Source organism: Leuresthes tenuis, unplaced genomic scaffold (genome assembly GCF_036924035.1).
Source record: "Leuresthes tenuis unplaced genomic scaffold, fLeuTen1.0.hap1 SCAF_8, whole genome shotgun sequence".
NCBI lineage: Eukaryota > Metazoa > Chordata > Actinopteri > Atheriniformes > Atherinopsidae > Leuresthes > Leuresthes tenuis.
Window position 1 is genome coordinate 20904867 of NW_027325362.1, and position 20150 is coordinate 20925016.

The 20150-nt window shown below is 39.8% G+C and overlaps 2 protein-coding genes across 2 annotated transcripts; one reads left to right on the forward strand and one right to left on the reverse strand.

Annotated features, from left to right (window-relative positions):
* Positions 1-333: 333 nt before the first annotated feature.
* vsir (V-set immunoregulatory receptor) lies at positions 334-12614 on the reverse strand. The gene is made up of 7 exons (XM_072391333.1): positions 12329-12614; positions 5610-6017; positions 5384-5434; positions 5182-5292; positions 4913-4940; positions 4251-4426; positions 334-2147 (listed from the first exon to the last, which is right to left on the reverse strand). Exons 1-7 carry the CDS (start codon positions 12414-12416, stop codon positions 2113-2115), a joined length of 897 nt encoding a protein of 298 aa, XP_072247434.1. The 5' UTR covers positions 12417-12614; the 3' UTR covers positions 334-2112.
* A 1868-nt stretch (positions 12615-14482) lies between these two features.
* On the forward strand, positions 14483-20150 carry LOC140312504 (cadherin-23-like). Its single transcript, XM_072390300.1, has 9 exons — positions 14483-14488; positions 14591-14771; positions 14864-14997; positions 15344-15553; positions 17791-17898; positions 18913-19015; positions 19536-19661; positions 19745-19948; positions 20095-20150. Exons 1-9 carry the CDS (start codon positions 14483-14485, stop codon positions 20148-20150), a joined length of 1128 nt encoding a protein of 375 aa, XP_072246401.1.

The window sequence follows — 20150 nt, forward strand, 5'->3', positions numbered from 1 at the left end:
GAAACGTGGGTGGTAAAAACCTGTAATAATGTAAAACATTATACAGATTAATGTAAGACAATGCAAAAAAGAACAATGACCAGGCATTGCCTCATTCTGTTTAGCTCTCTGTTTCCTCACGTAAATCGAGACACTTAAGTTGTTTTATCTGTTTTTTACTCCTCACACCCAGTCTCCCTCTGGTATGCAGCATCGCAGAGGCACACAAGTGGAACAACCTTGTTCCGTCTGTGATGGCTCCCTTGACAGCAAGTGCAGGATGTCCTTGTATAGTAATAGTTTGGGGACTTGCCATTTGAAAGGAACAATGATTTTAAAGATAAGACACAAGACTTTAGAGTTAGAGAGGTCCACTTTATTTATACAATCGACAAAGAGGACATTTTAAATGCGATATACAGAACAGACGTGCTCTCGACACATCTTTGAATGATAAAAGCCTCTTACATATAAAACACACCAACAGAAATGGAAAACTTGCATTTAAGTTAACATGCACACACATAAACGCATATTTCAAACGAACCTCAGATTAATTCCTTACAAAAAACTCAAATTTGAAAGCACACACACACACACACACACACTATACTTACAAACAAGCACACGGGCACCAAATACTCTTTAAAAAAAACTACATTTACATAATACCCTGTCCTATACACATGCTACTTATTATCATCATTTCCACGAAGCACTTGCTGTACATGTTGACCTCAATATGAAAAGAAACCACAAGTGGCTTTACACAGTCATACATAGACTAAGCAACTCTGCAGTCATTTGCAATGAGGTCTCCGTTTCTCTCGCTTTTCAGTTTTGTCTTTGGTTGACATTGCATTCCCTCAACAAACTTGCTAAATAGTATTTGTCTATCAGTACAAAAGCCTGATGGCACAAAAAAAGAATCAACACTAACACGATATACATTACCACAGTGATAGCCAGAAAAAAATACACATAAAACAGCATTGTAATGGCAGTGATTCATCTATTGGGAGTTTTTTTTATTTTTATAACTTTGAAAACAAGCATACATTTTTTTTTTTAAATTTTATTTTTCGTTGTGGGGTTTTTTCAGCATTTATTGAAAGGATTTTCATCCACTGTGCAGTGCTTTATTACTGCGAGTATGAAAAGTGAGGAGAGTAAGTAGAACAACATAGCAAAGAGTAACTGAGGTAGCAAAGAGTGAGAGAGAAGGACACAAGGCTAAGCAGAGCTAATAAAAAACAACAAATTAATGCCATTAAAACTACTCTTAAATTGTAAGAGAATGCTGGGCTTTCCCTGATGATTGAGATTCCAGAGGTATGGACCACTCTGTAACTGTCAAACAAAAGGATGACAGGACACCAGTGGACCGCTTTCTCACTGTGTGTTCATTAAAAACAAGAAAAAAAAGGTTGCTTTAAGCTCTCCAGATGAGTTCGTAATGTGTTGTTCCTGCCCTCATTTACTGACATTTACTCTACACAACATTACCATAGACACCGAATAATGTTTAATCATTTATGAACAATGGTTTATTTGACAGTACCCATGATCAGCAAATTCTGTTGATAGTTTGCTTATGACCACAACAGTAACAGTAAGTGGATAAAAAGCAGGCAAGGTGAGTGGGCTCTTTTGAGTTTGAAATACAGACTGCAGCCAGCCTAAATATACCAAATCTAAAAAGTGTATGTTGGTCGGAATTGTGTGGAAGAAGCTTAGAGTCCATCTCTCTTAACATGCCACCCCTACACATGGAAGGACACCATTCTCAACACTCATCAGAGGATTAATCACAGGCAGCGGGTGCCATTGGGCCAGGGTAACTGATGGTCTATGAGTTGTTGTCTGTGTTTGGATGGATCAGATGCAAAGCACCAGCTTAAGTTCACTTTTGGCCTCCAGTTGTTGTTGCAGGTGGAAGTATTTGAATCAAAATGCAGTCCTTCTCCCTCCTGCGGTCCAGACAATGTACAGACAACAATCCAAGCAGAGGTTATTGTGAGACAGTTCATGAGGACAAGATTGTTCTTAGAATTGGAATTGAAGAAGAGGAGGAGAATTGCAGGACTGTTTCAAATTCAGCAGTTACAGTAATGAGTGAGGTTCTACTGCTCTTTAAACCAAGAAGTCGGGAGACTCTGGGATGGTGTCTGAAACAGAGAAAAGTGCAAATCTGTGAGAGTTGTCCACCTACACAAATGAGAATTTCACATCTTTGTGCTGAAAGGTGCAAAAAAGATTTATGTGGGCGTTTGCACATACGGCAGTACACTTCCTGCTTAAATATGATAGTTCTTGTTAAATGTCAAATGACAGCATTGACAGCAAGTGTTCATACCTCGTAAGCTAATACAGGGACAAAAAGAGACAAGTAGATTCTACAAATAAAATGAGTTTTACAAGGGTCCCATGAAAAAGTGAACTAAATGGCTTTAGGTCTGAGTTACAACATGATGAAAATAAAAGGGAAGTACAGATAGTAAATTCCGCAAAGCTGAAGGTCAGCAGGCCAAAAAAATATGAGGAAGAAAGCTGAAGTGAAGAAAACGTTTATGCACATATGAAACCTTTGACAAGAAACGAGGCCGCACGTTTCTGCATAACATCTATGGACCACTAAAAGAAAATGAGCTCAAGCAGGGAAATCCTCTTTGATAAAAGTACTGCACATTTCAATAAGGTGTCAGTCTGTGAGATGGCCCAGTTTTACTGTACGTCTGTCATGCCAACACGTGTTTAAGCAAGTGTTTAAGACATCTGTAAACTAATCTCTTTAAAATTCTTGATATAATATCTGTGAATGTTTAGGCTGCTTTGACATAGCTCCTTCGTGTCTGTCCTTTTCAAAATATCATCTGAGATTTAGCTGTTAGGAAGCTGGCCAATCCGTCTAAGCATGCCTGGAATGTCTCCACAGGTGCCTCAGGAGTCAGTAGAAAAACACTCGGGACTGAACCCTTTAACTGTAACTAATGTTTCAATATTATTTCAAGTTCAGTCAGAGAGAACAAATGAAAAGGCAATTAGTGTATAATGGGAGTGCTGATGAGTGGAGAATGACTTGCAAGGGACGCAGGTGAAGAAGACAGCCTCCTCCCTATGCAGTCATAAGGAAGTGATGTGTGAGTGTGTGTGGGCGAGGTAAAACTCCTAAGACAATATTTTCATCTTAGTCACATCAAACTCAGCTCAGCTGTTTTGACTATGAACGTGCATTTTTGCACACAAGTGAGATTATCTTTCAGCCAACTCTTCCACCAAAATGCAGGATGTTTCAGCAGATGCACATGAAGCCATGGTTGTTCTTTAATTACATCAGATCTACTCTACTGAGTGAAGATTTTGAAATAGGTACATTCAGAGCCATGCCCTTTTGTAACATACTGACTTTATTCTGAAAGTACTTTTTTGCATAATTTGAGCATGTGAATGGAGTGAGATGAATTCTCTCAGGTTAGAACAAGTTATCTACTGATGGACATGGACACTTGTCCAGTTGACACTCAGCCATGTACACTACACACAGAAGTTTCCAGATCTTTACAAATTTTTCACATCTTGTTGTGTTACAGAGTTATCTTAAAGTCCCCTTCTGCTAAAAATCAAGTTTTTAACCTTTTTAACCAGTCCTGAAGATGATTTTGTGTGTCATATCATGAGCAAAATTAGCCATCAGTGATATTGCTGAGAATTTCTGCTTTGATTCTGCAGACTGTTTGGAAGAACCTCCACCAGCTGCTCCTGACTCATTGCGGGGCGGGACTGTACAGCTAATTTGCAGGAAAACTCTGTGAAAGTCTTGGAAAACCTTTGGAGTGACTTGAAAATGATTGTGCACTGATGTTTTACATCCAGCCTGGATTCTCTAGAACATTTCCTCCAAATAAACAACAATGTGAGAGACTTTCGATGGAAAGATTGAGGCTACCATTTTGGAAAAACCTTTAAATAAGTACTAAATTATAGGCCTGAATGTAAATTTCATACTTCTATTTTTAAGTGAATTCACATCATAAACCAACACTTTTACTTGGTCATTTAGTAGAATTCTCTAAGACCGATGAGGACAAATGAGCTGAAAACTTGAAAAGGCTCAGAAAACTGTGTGCATTGTAAATGACAAATTAGATAACTTGTTTTCTTCATGCAATGGTGCAAGCCAATATTAACTGCTCTGGCGCCGCCTGTACAAGGTTTGTCTTTCAATATGAGTTGTATTGTTGTGGTGTATCCATTTTTTATGCATGTCTTACCTTCAGAGGGGAAGAATACATCCCCATGTGCAGGGGGAGAAAGGGGTGTTCCTGGGTCAGACAACAAGTGGCGACCTGTCTCAGAGGACTGCCTGGTCATGATTTGAGAAACAGTACGAGTCTTTGTTTGTGGCGATTCCCCAAGAAACACTGGATTCTCATGGCCAAGAGCTTCACTAAATACACAAACAGATGCACACGAACACACAAGAAAGAGAAGCCAGTAAGAAAATGCCGATGTGACTTAATGCACTGTTTTCGCAACTCATCTGTTGCTCAAGGTAGAAGCTGTGGGTTTGTAACTCACAGTAATCGTGGTTTTGATATGTGGTGTTTGAAAATGAAATACTTCTCTAAACATATATAAAAGCAATGCACACAAACATTGCTGTCATTAATTAATCCCAACAGACTTCCTAGAACATTAGTGTAATGCAGTGTATATATAAGTTGTTTACAGTAATTAAGGCTTTAAAAGATCTTTAAACAACAAATGTGTAGCAAAGTTGACACTTTCTTTTGTTTAATGTGTTCTGTGTAAGAAATGTTGTGTATACTGCATAATGGAATATCAATACACAGTATTATAATTCTAAGGAGCAGCTTTGTTTTTATGCTGGTCTGTGAGATCAGCTGCCAGACAGACTGTGGGAAAAGCTTACCTGTCCATCCTCACCAGCTCTTGTGCACCTGGGAGAAAGGAAATAGGAAATGGGCCATTGTGAATGAACTGAAACAGAACGGAGTGTGAATGTGCTTCCTACTGTGTGAAATACAGTTAATCCACCTCACTCACAGGAAACATGTGTCAGAACAAACACTCTGGGAACCCCAGTGTAAGAAATTTATATCTGACCAACAGCAAATAGATGAAAATGTCCATTCAGTTTGTGTGTGTGTGTGAATGTTTGTGTATGTCAGTAAAACATACGTCTGCTCGACTGGGTATTCTGCCTCTGTTTGTAGACAAGCACCAGAATAAGAGGCAGAGAGAGCAGAGCCAAGATGCAGGCTAATAAAGCCAAGGTCACGGGTACAGAGCCTGGGGAAGCAACACAGAGACTACGAGTTAAATAAACGGAATAACTGGCCAGTCATCCATTGGCTATGAGGGCTTGAGTGAGGTTTCATACCTTCAGGTTGTGTGGGATCCCAGACAGTGCAATTTAGAGGCCCGTCCCTCTCTGGAAAATATATATAAAAGTGGATCATTGGTCACATTGTAAATGCAACACTAAGCAGTCAAAGAACACATCACACAGATTACATGACACTAACAGAATCTTGCTTAGCAGCTACCTTTTCTTAGCTATGTATGACTTTGCTGTTCTTTCACACCCATTCATCTGCTGTGCTTACTTGGTGTAACTTGAAGAACAATGTGGCTGTGGGACTTCTGCATGAGGGATGCATGTTTGTGTTCCTTCTTGATGTCAAGGACCATACAACAATAGCGACCCTGATCTTCATAGGTCACATTCTCCAGAACCACCCACATGTTCTCTTCTGTATGCCCAATTTGCAGTCCTGCTGGCAAGGTTTGGTTCGTATGGAGATGATTGGTTTGTATATGTCGTGGGCCTGTTCCTCCTGCACAGTGTTGATCACTGTGGGGTGTGAAAAGCCAGCTGTGTCGCACAATATCAGTGGGGTACTTGGCGGCACCTTTTTGGGCACACACCAGTTTGACAGTTGCACCCGCAGGACAGCTGTAGTACAGGTGAGGGGCAGAAATGCCCAGGGTGGAGTGGGACGTCTCAACTTTAGCTGGAGAAAAAAAGACAAAAGTGGAAGATTGTAATTAATTCATTTGACTTATTTTCAGACAGTCCATGATCCTTTGCTATATCACACTGTCCTCTGCTATCACTCCAAATTACTCTCTACCAATCAAATTATTCCATTTGGAAATGCCTGGGTCCGGTATGTGGCTGTGGTTAGGGTCAAAGTTTGCATCTTCTGATGAGAGAAGCGGGATTTGTATGCAGTGGAAATAAGAAGTGTCTGAGAGGCTCACCCAGGGGGAAAATCTCCATATTTTTAGATTACATGTGACAAAGAAAAACTGGAAGAAACCAGGTACATTAGTACTTTAGTTAAAAAATACATATAGTCACATTGGTTATGTTTATTTTAGTGGCGGCAACAGCTGTTTTTTTCCAAGGTAGAAATTCAATAACTGCATGAAACACTGCTGTATCACCACAACAAAGTTGTGAGATAAAGCATAAGCATCTGAATCGGCAGTATAATAGTAACATTTAATTTGAATAACTGAATACTAATATAACTGTGTGGTCAAAGGTTTACATATACTGACTGTCATGGCAATACACACTGACAGAATGATACATGAGGCAAAAAAAGAATAATAATTTGGTGTACAAGTCTAAATGTATTACTTCTTCTTTTTTTAAACTAACACATGCCAGGGCTTGTTAACTTCCTTTTAGAAAACCCTTCAGCTGCAGTCAATAACAATTACTAAGTCATAAAAAAGTGTTTGCTTGATAGCAGTCATTGGACTAGTGCAAGTTATTGAAGCTATAGCCTCGTTGCAAAGTTTTGAAAAGGCCCAAACTGTCACCCTAACTGGAGAAAATTTTGGGTTCAAGTTGTCAGGGACAACCCTGGAGCCACAAAGGCAAGGAGCTGCCATCTATAAAACAAGGTTCTGCTCAGAAAATCAACACCCTGAAGCTCAACTAAAGATTCTGGAGGAAGGTTTAACTGGAATGTTTGGATAAGGAATGATAAGTCACTTCATCCCAAGAGCAACATATCACTTCTGAGGTGTGGTGGATGCTTTGTCGCTGAACTAAAGACGACATCAGAATTTTCAGCAAAGCTTCAAATCATCAGCTGGACATTTGAAACGTGAACATAACTAAGTGTTCAGATAGAATAAGTAGCCCAAATACAGATCAAAACTAGTTGTGGGAAAGGCTAAACAGGCTAACACTAAGCTTGTGGAACTGTTTTCCCAAAGTCTCGACTTAGGTCCTAAAAAAATGAATGAATTGTGCTTGAAAGTGGAGTGCAAACAGACTCCCGACTCGTACTGTCTGTGCTCCGTATGTGCTGTTGGCCTGGTGTTTGTTTCAGGGTGAAAAATAGCTACAAATTGATGCATCTAGTTCTTACTGTAGATTTTTATTTTTAAATATTTTAAACAAAGAACAGGAATCCCTATGTTACAATGACATTCACGACCGTGTTGACTAAAATCCTTTATACTAATACAGGCACTGACATTATGATGTCCCCTGACAACTTCCATCATTCATTCAGTGTTTTACATATGGAAGATGTGAGCTTAATGAAGTGAAAAAATGCATTCAAATAGGAAAATCACTCAGTGAATCATAGTTTCATTTAAAATACGTAGTAACATGAATTTCCTCCCTGTTACCACGACTCATAACACAAATAACCACATCGCAAAATGTAATTATAGTAACTAGTAATTTCAACATGGACTTCATTTTTCCATAATTTTTTGTGCTCTGATTTTGCATGCTTCATAGGTTTTTGCTGGCTAAAATAAATATACAAGCCTCTATTGGGAGCTAAATTGCCTCCTCTTCTCAGACAGCTATCTATATATGTATATATATATACACAGACCTCTTTACCCATCAAAATAAGGACAGTAGTAATGGGACTGATACTGCCTTTGATTTTCCTGTCTAATATTACAAATGATGTGTGGATATTACCTAGGGTATGCAGTTAAACAGCCTTTTTGTTCTCTTGTGGATATGCAGTAACTAATTAATCATGTACACTCAGGAAACCATCAAGACAGCTGTGAGATGCTTCTAACATGTTGCACAGACTCCCTCTCTCACTCAGATATTCTGCTTGCAACCACATCCTGTTCTAACATCTCCAGTGCAGCACTAAAATGCAAGAATAGAATAACTTTTTAATGTGTACTTCAAATGATTGTTTCATTGCAGTAACACCACAATGTAGACCTCAGGTTTTGAAGCCACTCTCTAACATCACCCCACACACACACACAAAACAATGCAGACAACCAGTCCTCAATGCATTCGCACAGTGAATGACTCCAGTATACCCTGCATGAAAAACAACACAGCAGCTCTGTCACTTCATGAATACTCTGTCTGCAACAGATTGCAGTGTGGTGCAGTATCAAAGATTGCTTAGTGCTGCAATGAGGACAGGAAGAGTGTGTGTGAGTGAATGCAAGTGAATAACAAGTATGTGTGGGGGTGGACTGTGCTGAAGGAGAAGTATACCGGCAAGCAGCACCATGGGTCGTAGATTTCCCAGTAAGCGTGCGTGTGTGCATATCTGGACAGTGAGGGAGGAGGGTGGTCAATGCCTGGTTTTGAGGAGTGGACTTCCTTCCTGAGTTGTCCCGACACGCGAACACTCCTCCTCCTTCTCCTGTCTGGTTACTCACAGCTACAATCAGAATTTAAAGGGATACATCGACGACAGCTACTGTATGACTCTTTATAGGGCTGAACATTTCAAGCAGATTGCACCTCCAGAATAGTCCAAAAACCCCAAATCCAAATTTTTGCTTTGACTTACTCTAAGATAAGAGAGAGTGTTGGTAAATGCTCACGTACGTGAACATGATTACCATAAAATTTGAGCATTTGTGCTTGACAAATGTAAACAAAGGCATGGTGAATCATTATCTCTGGTGATTGCAGGTGTTTCCATCTGCCATTCAAGAAGCCTTCTGGATCAATCAGTACATAAATGAGGAAGCACAGAAATGAGTTTAGTCCAAATGTAAACATCAGCTTCTTATATTTAATTTCAACTCAGCAGAAAAGGAAATACGGTAGCTGAACAGCCTATGACCTTTGCTCTTTGATTAGTCGTGTTGGCCCGTAGACACACCGTGTGTGCATCCTGTGTGTATATTTGTGTTTTTTACAGAATGTGTGATCTGTGCCCTGTTCCTGTGTGTGCGCCTGAACTCTACACTTGCCATTGTGTGCCAGGAAAAGCAATAGGAAGACCATGGAGGGTGATTAAGGTGAAACTGTTATCCCCCGGCTATTCCTGCCTACGTGGTGGGACAATAAGAGGAGAAGCCATTCTCCTCTCCTGTTTCACACCCACTCTGCCTTCCTCAGCTCGGCCTTCCTTCTAGTATATACCACAGAATATATTTGGGAGATGTCCTGCTGACATGACCAGCCTTTTATAAGAAAGTATTTACAGGAATTTAATATATTTCGTTTAGCACTTGTGGAGGTGAAAAGTTGGTGTCATTTAGCACAGTGTCAGCACCTGAGCTGTTCTGAGTGCTCCCAAACGGAGAGCAAGCTTTGCACGGTGTGTAGGAACAGACGGAATGTCTTTGTCATGTATACATCAGACGTCTGTCTAAGTTTCCACCTGTGATCTCTGTTCTCAGAATCCTAATAGCCCCTGAGGGCCCAGAAACAGGCCTTTCTTTGTTTCAGTCCTCAGTGCCACCTGTTTAGGACATGTTGCCACTGACAGCTTTCTTGCTGTCAGAAATAGAGAATAACGTGCGATTTAATTAAACGTGTTAATTCACGCTTGACTTCTCCCCAGTTTAGTGCTACAATGTGCTTTTGTGACAGTATAATACTGCTTTGTAGAACATACTGAACATGCTTTACAGGTAAATCTGGTCTTCTTTCCCTTGCAAAAATTCTCTACTTGCACACAAATGCACTGCTTCCTGACACACCCCTGGAAGCCCACCCTTTTCACACCTTCTGTCATGATTGAGATTCTCCATACCATTACAGGACGGTCATGAAATCAGGAGGAGATTGGCCCCTCTGAAAAAGCAAGAGAGTTTCGTGCTTCTAGCATAACAGCAAACAGATTCAACAAGCAACAGGAAGTGTTTCAATCTGGTGCTCAGCTACCTAGTCACAAAAGGAAGTGGTTAAATGTCAGCAGGTCATCATGTTCAAGAGTCCATGAGATCTGCTTATAGTGATTTGCTCTGTTTCTTAGTACCTAGTGAGCCAATTTGAGAGAACGTATTTAGTGTCTTCCTCGTCTTCACCTTCACTGAATCCGTTTCGTATAATAACATTTGTAGAGTGTTGTGTAATGACACAACATATTTACAACAGAGTTGCAAATGTGTTTCTTCATTTTATTGAGGCAGTGACGTTACTGAAATTTCACTTGTCCTTTTGAAAGAAAAGAAGTTCAATTATTACAAAATTCTAAAGAAAAAAAGATGTTCTTAATCATTGCATATTTGTTTACCTGCTTCCTCTTTTTGGGCCCCCGTCCTGCCTCTAGATGTTTAACATAGTTACATTACACTGTTTATATTTTAGTTAAATATCTTAAAGCGTTTATTAATTATGTTCACAAGGTTGGAGTTTTTGATGACGGAACGGGATGAAGAGTCAAGGTTGTAAATGTTGTGGTAAATGTTGTGACCCTGGGCTGTTCAGAAAATCACCAATGTGGGAGACAAACTGTTCCCAGCAGCATGGAGGTCACCGACGGTAATTTCATTTATCATTCTCACTGCCTGTTAAACAGGACTTCAGCTACAAATGTACAGACCTTTAAAAAGGTGATACCCAGAAAAAACAATCGCATGACAAAGGAGCTCCCCCTCCTCCACTGTCTCCTTATTACTGATGCACATGCTGCATGAACCCTCCGACACGCACACAAGGGCTGCTCATACACTGGCTGTCTTTCCCCAGTTAGCCCTGTTCTCGTCAATGAGATTGACAGGAACATTTATGACAGGAATCAATGCACAACAGAAGCTCTACCACAGCAGCAGAGAAGCGAAGAAAAAGAGGGTGGTCTCATTTCTTGCACTTCATTGACTGTTTTGGACTGTTCCATTGTCCTCCTCAAGGAGCCAAATGCTTATCTGAGAGGAAAAGAGGCACTGATTACTGCGGGGTTTCACTCGGCTCATATTTTGCTGAGTGGAAATCCATTACTGGAAGTGGAACAAACAGCTGTTTTCATATAGACTGAAAAGAAGGAAACTTCCTCACAAAGGCAATAACTGATATGAGCGGAAGGCATTTAAGTTGGTCTAATGTCTTTTAATGCAGACTCTCAGTCTCAGAGGCCTGCATGAGCATTTCAGAAACTAAGTTTACACTTACAGGACTTTAGATTGGCTCAATAAATGTTTCACAAATATTTGAAATTAAAATAAATGGATAATGCGCATAGTTTATATTCAGAATGGGTCAGCCAAAAGTTTAACATCATCCTTTTAGGGAGTTTTCGAGTTTGCTTATCTAAATAGACTTAAGCTGATAAAGTTTTTCATCGGTGTCTGAAATTAAACACTCTGCGCCCATTGAGACTACAGCTGCTTCTCATCTCTCCTCCTGCGAGGCTGCAGAAACTCTGAGCAAAGTCCTTGAATAAACCTCGGCATTTTATTACAGCTTCCAAGAAAGCGCGACGGAATTCCTTTAAACAAAATGAGGCGGTGATTAAGTGGATGGTTAACCGGTCAGAAAGGTAATCGAGCCCATGTAGCGTGTCTCTGAACTTTTCTAACAATGTTGGCCACATTTTTGGACTCGCAGCTCGTGAGTCGCCAACAGATCACTTGTTTGGGGCTAAGTTTAAGGTGGATTTACACAAGCCACGGGAGGGGTTTCAACACGGCTTCGTGCCAGATGTTCCGTCTCAAAACAACAGCAACGGGAACAAAAACACGAAAGTTTTCACCTCATAGTTTTACAGAGACGCAAGTGATTCAGGATAAGAACTGAAGCGCTGCAGCTGTTCTGGGAATTATGATAAAAAGAGGAATAAAAATACCCAACATTAAAATCATCAGAGTACATACAAATGTATCTGATAGTTTTATGACACCAGCTGTGAACGTGCGACACATTAAGTTCCTCCTTATTACACCTATTGCAGCTATTTTTAATAGTTTTTTGTTGTTGTTTTGAGAGAGGAAGAAAATGATTTTTCAGTGAACTTTTTAAGCTTCGGTAAATGCACATCTGACAACAGATTCACGCGCGTCTGGTGAGTCTGTCAAGCAGTCATTAAAAAAAAGTATCAGGTGTCAGAGCGACTTTTTCTTTGCTTACCTCCTGCTGCGGCAAACAGTACCGAGACAATCCAAAACATGGACTTTCCTCCCCAAACCGACGTCTGACGGGATAATCCCGACTCCATGGCTGTCTGCGCGTAAAGCGAAACAGTAGAAGAACGCTGTTTATCTCAAACTGTGATCGACTGTCTTCACCAGTGTTATACTTTTTCTCATTTACTCTCAACCTGGCCACGTTCTCTTAACTTCACTCCTACAGTATGTTTAAACTCCCCTGCTGATTTCTTTTCAACATCACTTTGACTGACTTCTGCTGCGCAGAAGCAACATGGCACAAGGAATAAAAAGGCTCCTCCCCTCCTGTCAGTTTCTCTGTGCCACACTCCCCAGTCCCATATATAAATAAATAATGTACATTTATGTAGGTATATCTACATATAATCTGTTTGAAACTTAAACAAAAAATGAAATGTTTAAGTACAATTAAGTGGACTATTGTCTGCAAGAGATAGATTTTAACACCAGTGTTGAACTTGAAGATGGCCACTGGGACCAGGAAACACTCAGTATTTATATGCGTTGATGCAGATGCATTGCATGTGAAGTTCCAAATATAGTGCAAATCAAAAAAGAGATCTGTGGGATCTGTGTGCAGAGGTGAAGGAGAAGGCTATGTCCCCCTTTGGCGTGCATATTTCCAGTTCCCTTTACTTAGTAACCAGAAGTCGGGGCCCAGCTATTCTCAAACTTGACCTTTTTTGGAAGTAAACGTTTTGTGGCTGTATCATGCACAGTTGCAGTGGTTTTATGTTGTTGATATGTGACCACAGAGAGTGAGACCCCTGCTAAAGTACTCTAAAAAACACTTTTGTGGTTGCTCTGTTTATATTAAGTCCCTCCAGGAGCACATTTTATGGAGGACTGGAAGTGCCATAATTCGACATGAATACAGAAAATATATAAGTGGCTAAATAAATAAGTTTATATGATGATAAATGCTGCAAAAATTCAATTTAAAAACATTCTACAAAAATTATTCAACAGAATGTGAAATAAATACATTTTTATGCTGTAATTTTAAACTTTGCATTCCCGTTTCCCATTTCCGTTTCATGATGCAAAGTAGTTGCAGTCTATCTTTTTATAACACTGGGAGGGGAACAGGCTGATCAGACTGGCTTAACAGGAATTGTCTTTGAACTGTGTCAATAGTCATTTTAGTTTTGTGTATCAGAATCTTTCAGTGGTTTCATGGAATGTCTTTTTTTAGTTGTCACAACCCCTCTTACTCCATTTACCCTACATTTTATATTTATTTTCTTTCCAGAGTGTGCTGATGAAATGACAGAGACTGACAGCTTTGGCTGCTTTGCAGCCTCTATACTTTGTCTTACTTACTCTGTAGATTTAATTTAGGTTCCCTCAAGATATTTTTGAATTTTTTTCTGTGAAAGGTTTGCTCTTGTTTTTCTCTTTAGAGGTTGCATGAATTAATCTATGTCAAATATGGCCACACTATAGGCTGGTAAATGCTTTCCAAACTTAGCCTCACTTGCAGGCCCAGTGACACTGTTGCTTGAGGTGAGCAACATATTGTCAGTAGCTTCAGTTAAATGAAACATTATTAAAATGCCAACTGTTTTCCTCGTATCTTTATTCTTAACGCAGACCTCAACCACTATCTATGTTCACATTGTGGATGAGAATGATAACGCCCCGGAGTTCCCTGAGGAGGAGTATGTCACGGTGCTGAGTGAGGGGCCAGAGACAGTGGGAGCCACCATTGCCACAGTAACAGCCATTGATCCAGATGAAGGTCTGAACGGCACTTTGCGATATGCCATCGCCGAGGGCAACCTGATTCAGACCTTTAACATCAACAGCATCACGGTGGGACATTAAAACTGTTGCAATGCTGTAGGGGTACAAGAAACAGCAAAAAAAATTAACACTCAGTGTGTGATGTTTGTTTTTAGGGGCGAATCACTGCTGTAAAGGAGCTGGATTATGAGATTAGCAATGGGCATTATGCACTGGTTGTCACAGCAACTGACCAGTGTCCACAACCTGCTCTTCGCTTGACATCTAGTACAACGGTAAAGACGCACCATATTTTAATTATGATTATTGAAACGCAGCATATTCTTCAATGTGGGGTGATCTGATTGCAGGAGTTATGTATAGGCTATAAATGCACGTGATAAATCAAATTACAGTCCACTTTGTTACTGACCATATCAAAATCCACCTGCAATTGCTTGTTAAGTATGTCAAAAAGTTTCTCCCCCTTCCTTTTTAGGTGCTGGTGAATGTCTTAGATGTGAATGATGTAACACCAACTTTCCCCAGAGCCTATGAGGGACCGTTTGAGGTCACAGAGGGCCAGCCAGGTCCTCGGGTGTGGACTCTCAGAGCCAGTGATGAAGATTCCGGTCTCAATGGCAAAGTGGAATACAGCATCACTGGTGGTGATCACCAAAGTTAGTTTCAAATGGGTTTTTCTTTGTGTCGATAGTGAAAGATTATTAAATCTTTTAGATTTATCTGTGAGCTGTCTTTGTTTTTCTGTCAGATGAGTTCATGGTGTCTCCTGTGGAGGGTGAGCTTCGGGTCAGGAAAGATATAGAACTGGACAGAGAAACCACAGCCTTCTATAATATCACTGTCACAGCCAGAGACCTTGGAAGTCCATCTCGCAACAGTTCGGTGAGCTATATTACGCCAACACTGTTCCACGCAACCGGGCACACTGTCTCATCATATCCTCTTGACAAAACAGGAACTTGCAAACTTCACTTCTGTTTTTTTTAACTTGGCTTGCAAGTGCACTAACCACACTACTCTCACAACTTCATTACTATCAAACTATGATATTTTCACAAATCACACAGTACATAACTTCTGAAATGTTGCATATTTAATATGTGGCACTTCTATTAAAGGTTTGTTATAAAGAGACTACATAAAGACTCTATATGGAAAAAGAAAGGTAATGCAAACTGGCTTCAGTTTTGGACAGTGGATTTTTAAGCTTGTCTCTTGCACCTCTCAGGTGGTGGTTGGGGTTCATGTCCTAGACATCAATGATAATGACCCAGTCATCCTAAACCTGCCTTACAACACAAGTGTGAGTGAGGGGGCCTCCATACACACCTCCGTGGCCAGAGTACGAGCACGAGACGCAGACAGCGGACGCAACGCACTGCTCACATATAACATCACAGCTGGAAACCCGGGTGGAGCCTTCTACATTAATGACACAGTGAGTGAAATTAATCGTATGCTTTAAGCAGAAAGCTTAAAGAACGCTCAGCATGGAAGTGCTACTGACAGCTTCCTGGTTGCATCACATATTAGGTTCTCTTTTTTTATCCTGACTTAAAGCAGGTGTCCCGGCTCCCTTTCATCTGCCCTTAGCATTTAACATTTAACACTCTTGCAGCAACATGTGTACAGCTGATGCTGGTAACAAACACATTAACACTAAGTATATAAATATGGCATGTCCTACAGGGGAGAGAAGTTTTAAAATGATGTACAAACACCTCTGCTTAAGAGAACATAGATCCATCTGTCATTACTAACGATAGATTGGCATCAGATGTTCCATGTCTCTGTAAAATACTTGAAAAATTAGTGTAACATCAATTAAATGAATATTCTTCAAATCAATGTATTTATTAGGTCTGTCAAAATGAACGTGTTAACTCGAGATGATTCATTTTAGGAATTAACAGCGATAATTTTTTTTAACGCCTTTCTACCCTATTTTATCCACAATTTAACTCCTGCCACGTTCAGTTGCATAAACAGCATGTTTAACAACATAAACAGTTGGGGCTTCAACTTCAGGTGTTCCGCCTGGCTCGCGTCAGACCACCCTACCGAACGCAGGGGATTGAGTAAGACAACATCTGAGAAGCTGGCCGACACAATGGATTGCCCAGGACTATAGACAAATTAATATAGGCATCTCAAAAGTTCTGAAAGTGGCAACTTTCGACGCATTCTACAAGCCACCGTCAAGAGGCACAGTGATCACTAAAATCAATGAACTCTATGACGCAAAAAAGAAAACGAAGGAAGCGGATTTGGCTTCAGCGGAGTATGTTGCTTTGACAGGAGACCACTGGACCTACGTTAGTAACAACAATTATCTGGGCGTGACGGCGCACCACATCACTAAAAACTGGTAACTTAAGTCATTTGCTTTAGCCGTAATGAAAACAGAAGAGCGTCACTTTGCAGAGTGTATTTACAAAGAAAAAGAGCACTGAATAAGTTGCCAAAATTGTGATAAATTTATCCTTTGGATTTCTCATTCATTCAGTTTTTTATGTATGACAAATCCATTTGTTATTAAAAAAGAAATGTTATATCCGCTTCTTGTCATTTATCTTTCTGTTCTAACAACAATACACAGAAAATGTGTCATATTCAGGAATAGGATTAATCAAAATTAATTCACAGCAGCCCTGTGATTAATTAGATTAAAAATTTTAAGAGTTTGACAGCCCTAGTATTTATATTAACTGGGATTGAGAGATAATCACTCAAAGTAATCAATGACCTCAAGGCCATTAATGACCTGCAGACCATCTCAGTTTTAGTTTTACATGATATCTCTGCTCATTGTTGACTATTGCTTTTTAATTTAAAAACTTTATTATTCAATAATCTTATCAAGTTTGGCTCTAAATATGTTTTTGCTATAATTAAAGGACGTAATTAAGAAACTTTTATGTTTCTATGAGTAATTTTAAGTCTGCAAACTTTAAATTTCTCTCAGCGGTATCAACTGTAAGTCCTTGGAACTGCTTTCTGCCAGTTGGAAATGTACCAAAAGTTGGAGAATGTAAAATAACAATCAGTTATTCAAAATGCATGTGCCAGAGCTCTTATATACACAGAGAAATGTATTACTAATGTGCTCAAGTAATTGCTCTAACATTAGTAATTGCTCTAACATAGAAACCATTACTTTCAAAATCCTCTTTATTGTCCAGAAAGCACTTAATGGTTTGGCCCCTTAGAACAGTGAAGAAATTCTCTAACTTGCTCACTGTCTATAACATGGTGAGATCTCTCAGGTCATCAGGTGCAGGTCCAGCATCATTTGAGGTATTTACAGAGAACAACTTTATTTTTTGACCAGCGCATTTTGGCTTTTAACTCCGATGAGGGCAACAAGCCCAAACGCAACCTGGGAGCTTCTTGGAAGTAGGTGAAACTGTGCCACGAACTCTTCCACAGCTGATTTAAGATCTGCCACAACTACATTTAATAAATGCGGGTGCATGTTTGTGTCTGTATGTGTATGTGAACTTCTATTGTATCTTCCTCAACAGTTCCTAAACAATCCAGTATTGTTAACTTATTTGTGTGCATGTATGTGTGTGTGCTTGTCAGAATGTATGCATGTATATATAATATACATTGCTCATTTTGCTTAGTTTGCGTATAATGATATGTACTACATGGCCCCTTTTTGTCTCTTAGACAGGTGTGGTGCAGGTGAACAGACCACTTGACAGGGAGCGAGCTGCTGAGTACACGCTTACCATCACTGTTAAAGACAACCCAGAGAATCCCCGCATCGCTCGCAGGGTAATCCCACTCTCCTGTGCACATGTTGCAGTGCACATGATCTACCCCACGAACAGTATAACCAAGAGACCACTGAAAAAATCCTTATCTAGTGGCAGTGATTTCAAATATGACATCCTTTCAACAATATTTAATGTTAGAAGGTTTTTTTTATGTGTGCTTATCAGTTTTACACCAGTTTGTGTAAACATGGAAGCAAAATGTAGATATGTTTCCATAAAATATTAGATAGATATATAGATATATTTCCATAAAAGTCTTTAATGTGATTTAGCTCCTCACAATGCACAAGTCATTGGTGTCGGTGGAGAAATATAGTAGTAGGTAGATACAATGCTACAATCAGACAAGCAGTACACTTAGAGGACATTAAGGCATGATTAAGACATATTAAGGCACGCAAACATGTGCAATGAAGGAGTTAAATAAAACAGCAAAAACAACTGGCAACACTCACCTTGAAGTCTTCTTAATTTCTATTTGGGTTTTATTTTGTACCAGAAATTCATCCAGAAAATGAAAAGACATTTTAAGAACAATACTATCTCTTACAGTGTACATGATCACTTGATGTTATTTATTTACATATATGAAAAAGAACATCAGAACCATTTAAACTGTAGCTACTAGGTTTTTTGAGACGAAAACAACAGTGTGGCATGTCTCGAGCTTCTGTGGGTAAGGTGAGAAACTGTACTTCGTAAAAGCTGCAAACATGTTAACCACTGTCGTGTGTGTGCACAGCGCTGCAAAACCTGTCTACTCTGACATCTTTATAAAAGTGTTGTTGCAGTTTGCGTTTTGGGGAGGTTATTGGATTATTTTTTTAACAGATGCGGTACACTTACACTTATGCACATGGTCAATTTAGAATCAACAGTTAACCTAACATGCATGTCTTTGGACTGTGGGGGCAAATTATAGCACCCAGAGAAAACCAAGCAGGCACAGGGAGAACAGGCAAGCTTTCTCTTATAGTTGCCTCTATGTTCCTCTTTTGTCCAACATCACAAGGACTCAGACTTCTTGGTCATCACCATTCTGGATGAGAATGACAACAGGCCTATATTTACTAGGACCAGCTACAGAGCTGAAATCACAGAGAACTCTGCTGCAGGTAAAGTGTGTTTGTGTGTCATCTGCTTTCTACCTTTCTCTTTTATCTTTTGTGGGATGATCTATATTTGCAGCAGAAACAGTGTTACAGTGTCTCCACCACTTCCTGGCCTTGTTTATTCACAGTTTTATATAGAGAGAATTTTTTTCCCCTTTGTAGGTAAGGAGACACCGGTAATTTACTTTCAAGCTTTGAAATTAATTTGTTTACTTGTATTTGTATATGTAGCCAGGGAATCAGTGGAGTGGTCACAAATCTTCTGAATTAAATAGTAGGCTAGTTCTGCAAAAAATATCATTGTCAAGGTTATCAAAGTATGTCTTGGGCTTTTTTGGGGATAAAGCAACCTTGAAATTGGAGAGACTACTGATCTACTACTGAAGCAGCAGACTGATCTTCAGAAAAACATCATCCATCAAGTTTTTTTTTCTTTATAAGTTGCCTTTGTTGTTCTTAGATATAAACGCAGCGCTGCAAATGAAAATGTCATTCTGCGTTATGATCTCTTCTTGTACTTTAGGTAGCACTGTAACTGTTTTAAATGGGCCTGTTCTGGCAGAGGATAAAGACATTGGGCCCAATTCTGTGGTGAAGTACCGCCTGCTGGGAACAAGGGTGGATCTCTTTACTGTTAACTCTGAGACTGGTAAAATTATTTCTCTAGAAAAAGTCACAAAAGAGCTTTAAAAAGTGCAATGCATAGGTTCATGTCTCTGGATCTCCTTCCAGGTGTTATACTTGTGCGTCAGCAAGCAAAGTTGGATCGTGAAGCATTTCAAGAGCCTCGGGTAGAGCTGATTTTGGTTGGGGAGGACATAGGAGGTTTAAACAACAGCGTCCCCCTCACAGTTACAATCTTGGACCAGAATGACAACCCTCCCGTCTTCAGTCCATCCAGTTTTAGTGTTCGACTCCCAGAGAACAGCCCCACTGGTGAGTGTCTTTACTTGTAATTGGTGTGTGTGAAAATTGAATATGTAATCCGTGTTGATCAGGTTTGAGGTGTGATTGACAACTAACATCCCCACTGTTTGAGAGTTAAGGTTTATGTGTTGAGAATGGTGATGTTTTGTCACAAGGATGCGACTATAAGGACATGCCTGTGTGTCTTTATCCCTTCCAGGTGTGGTGGTGA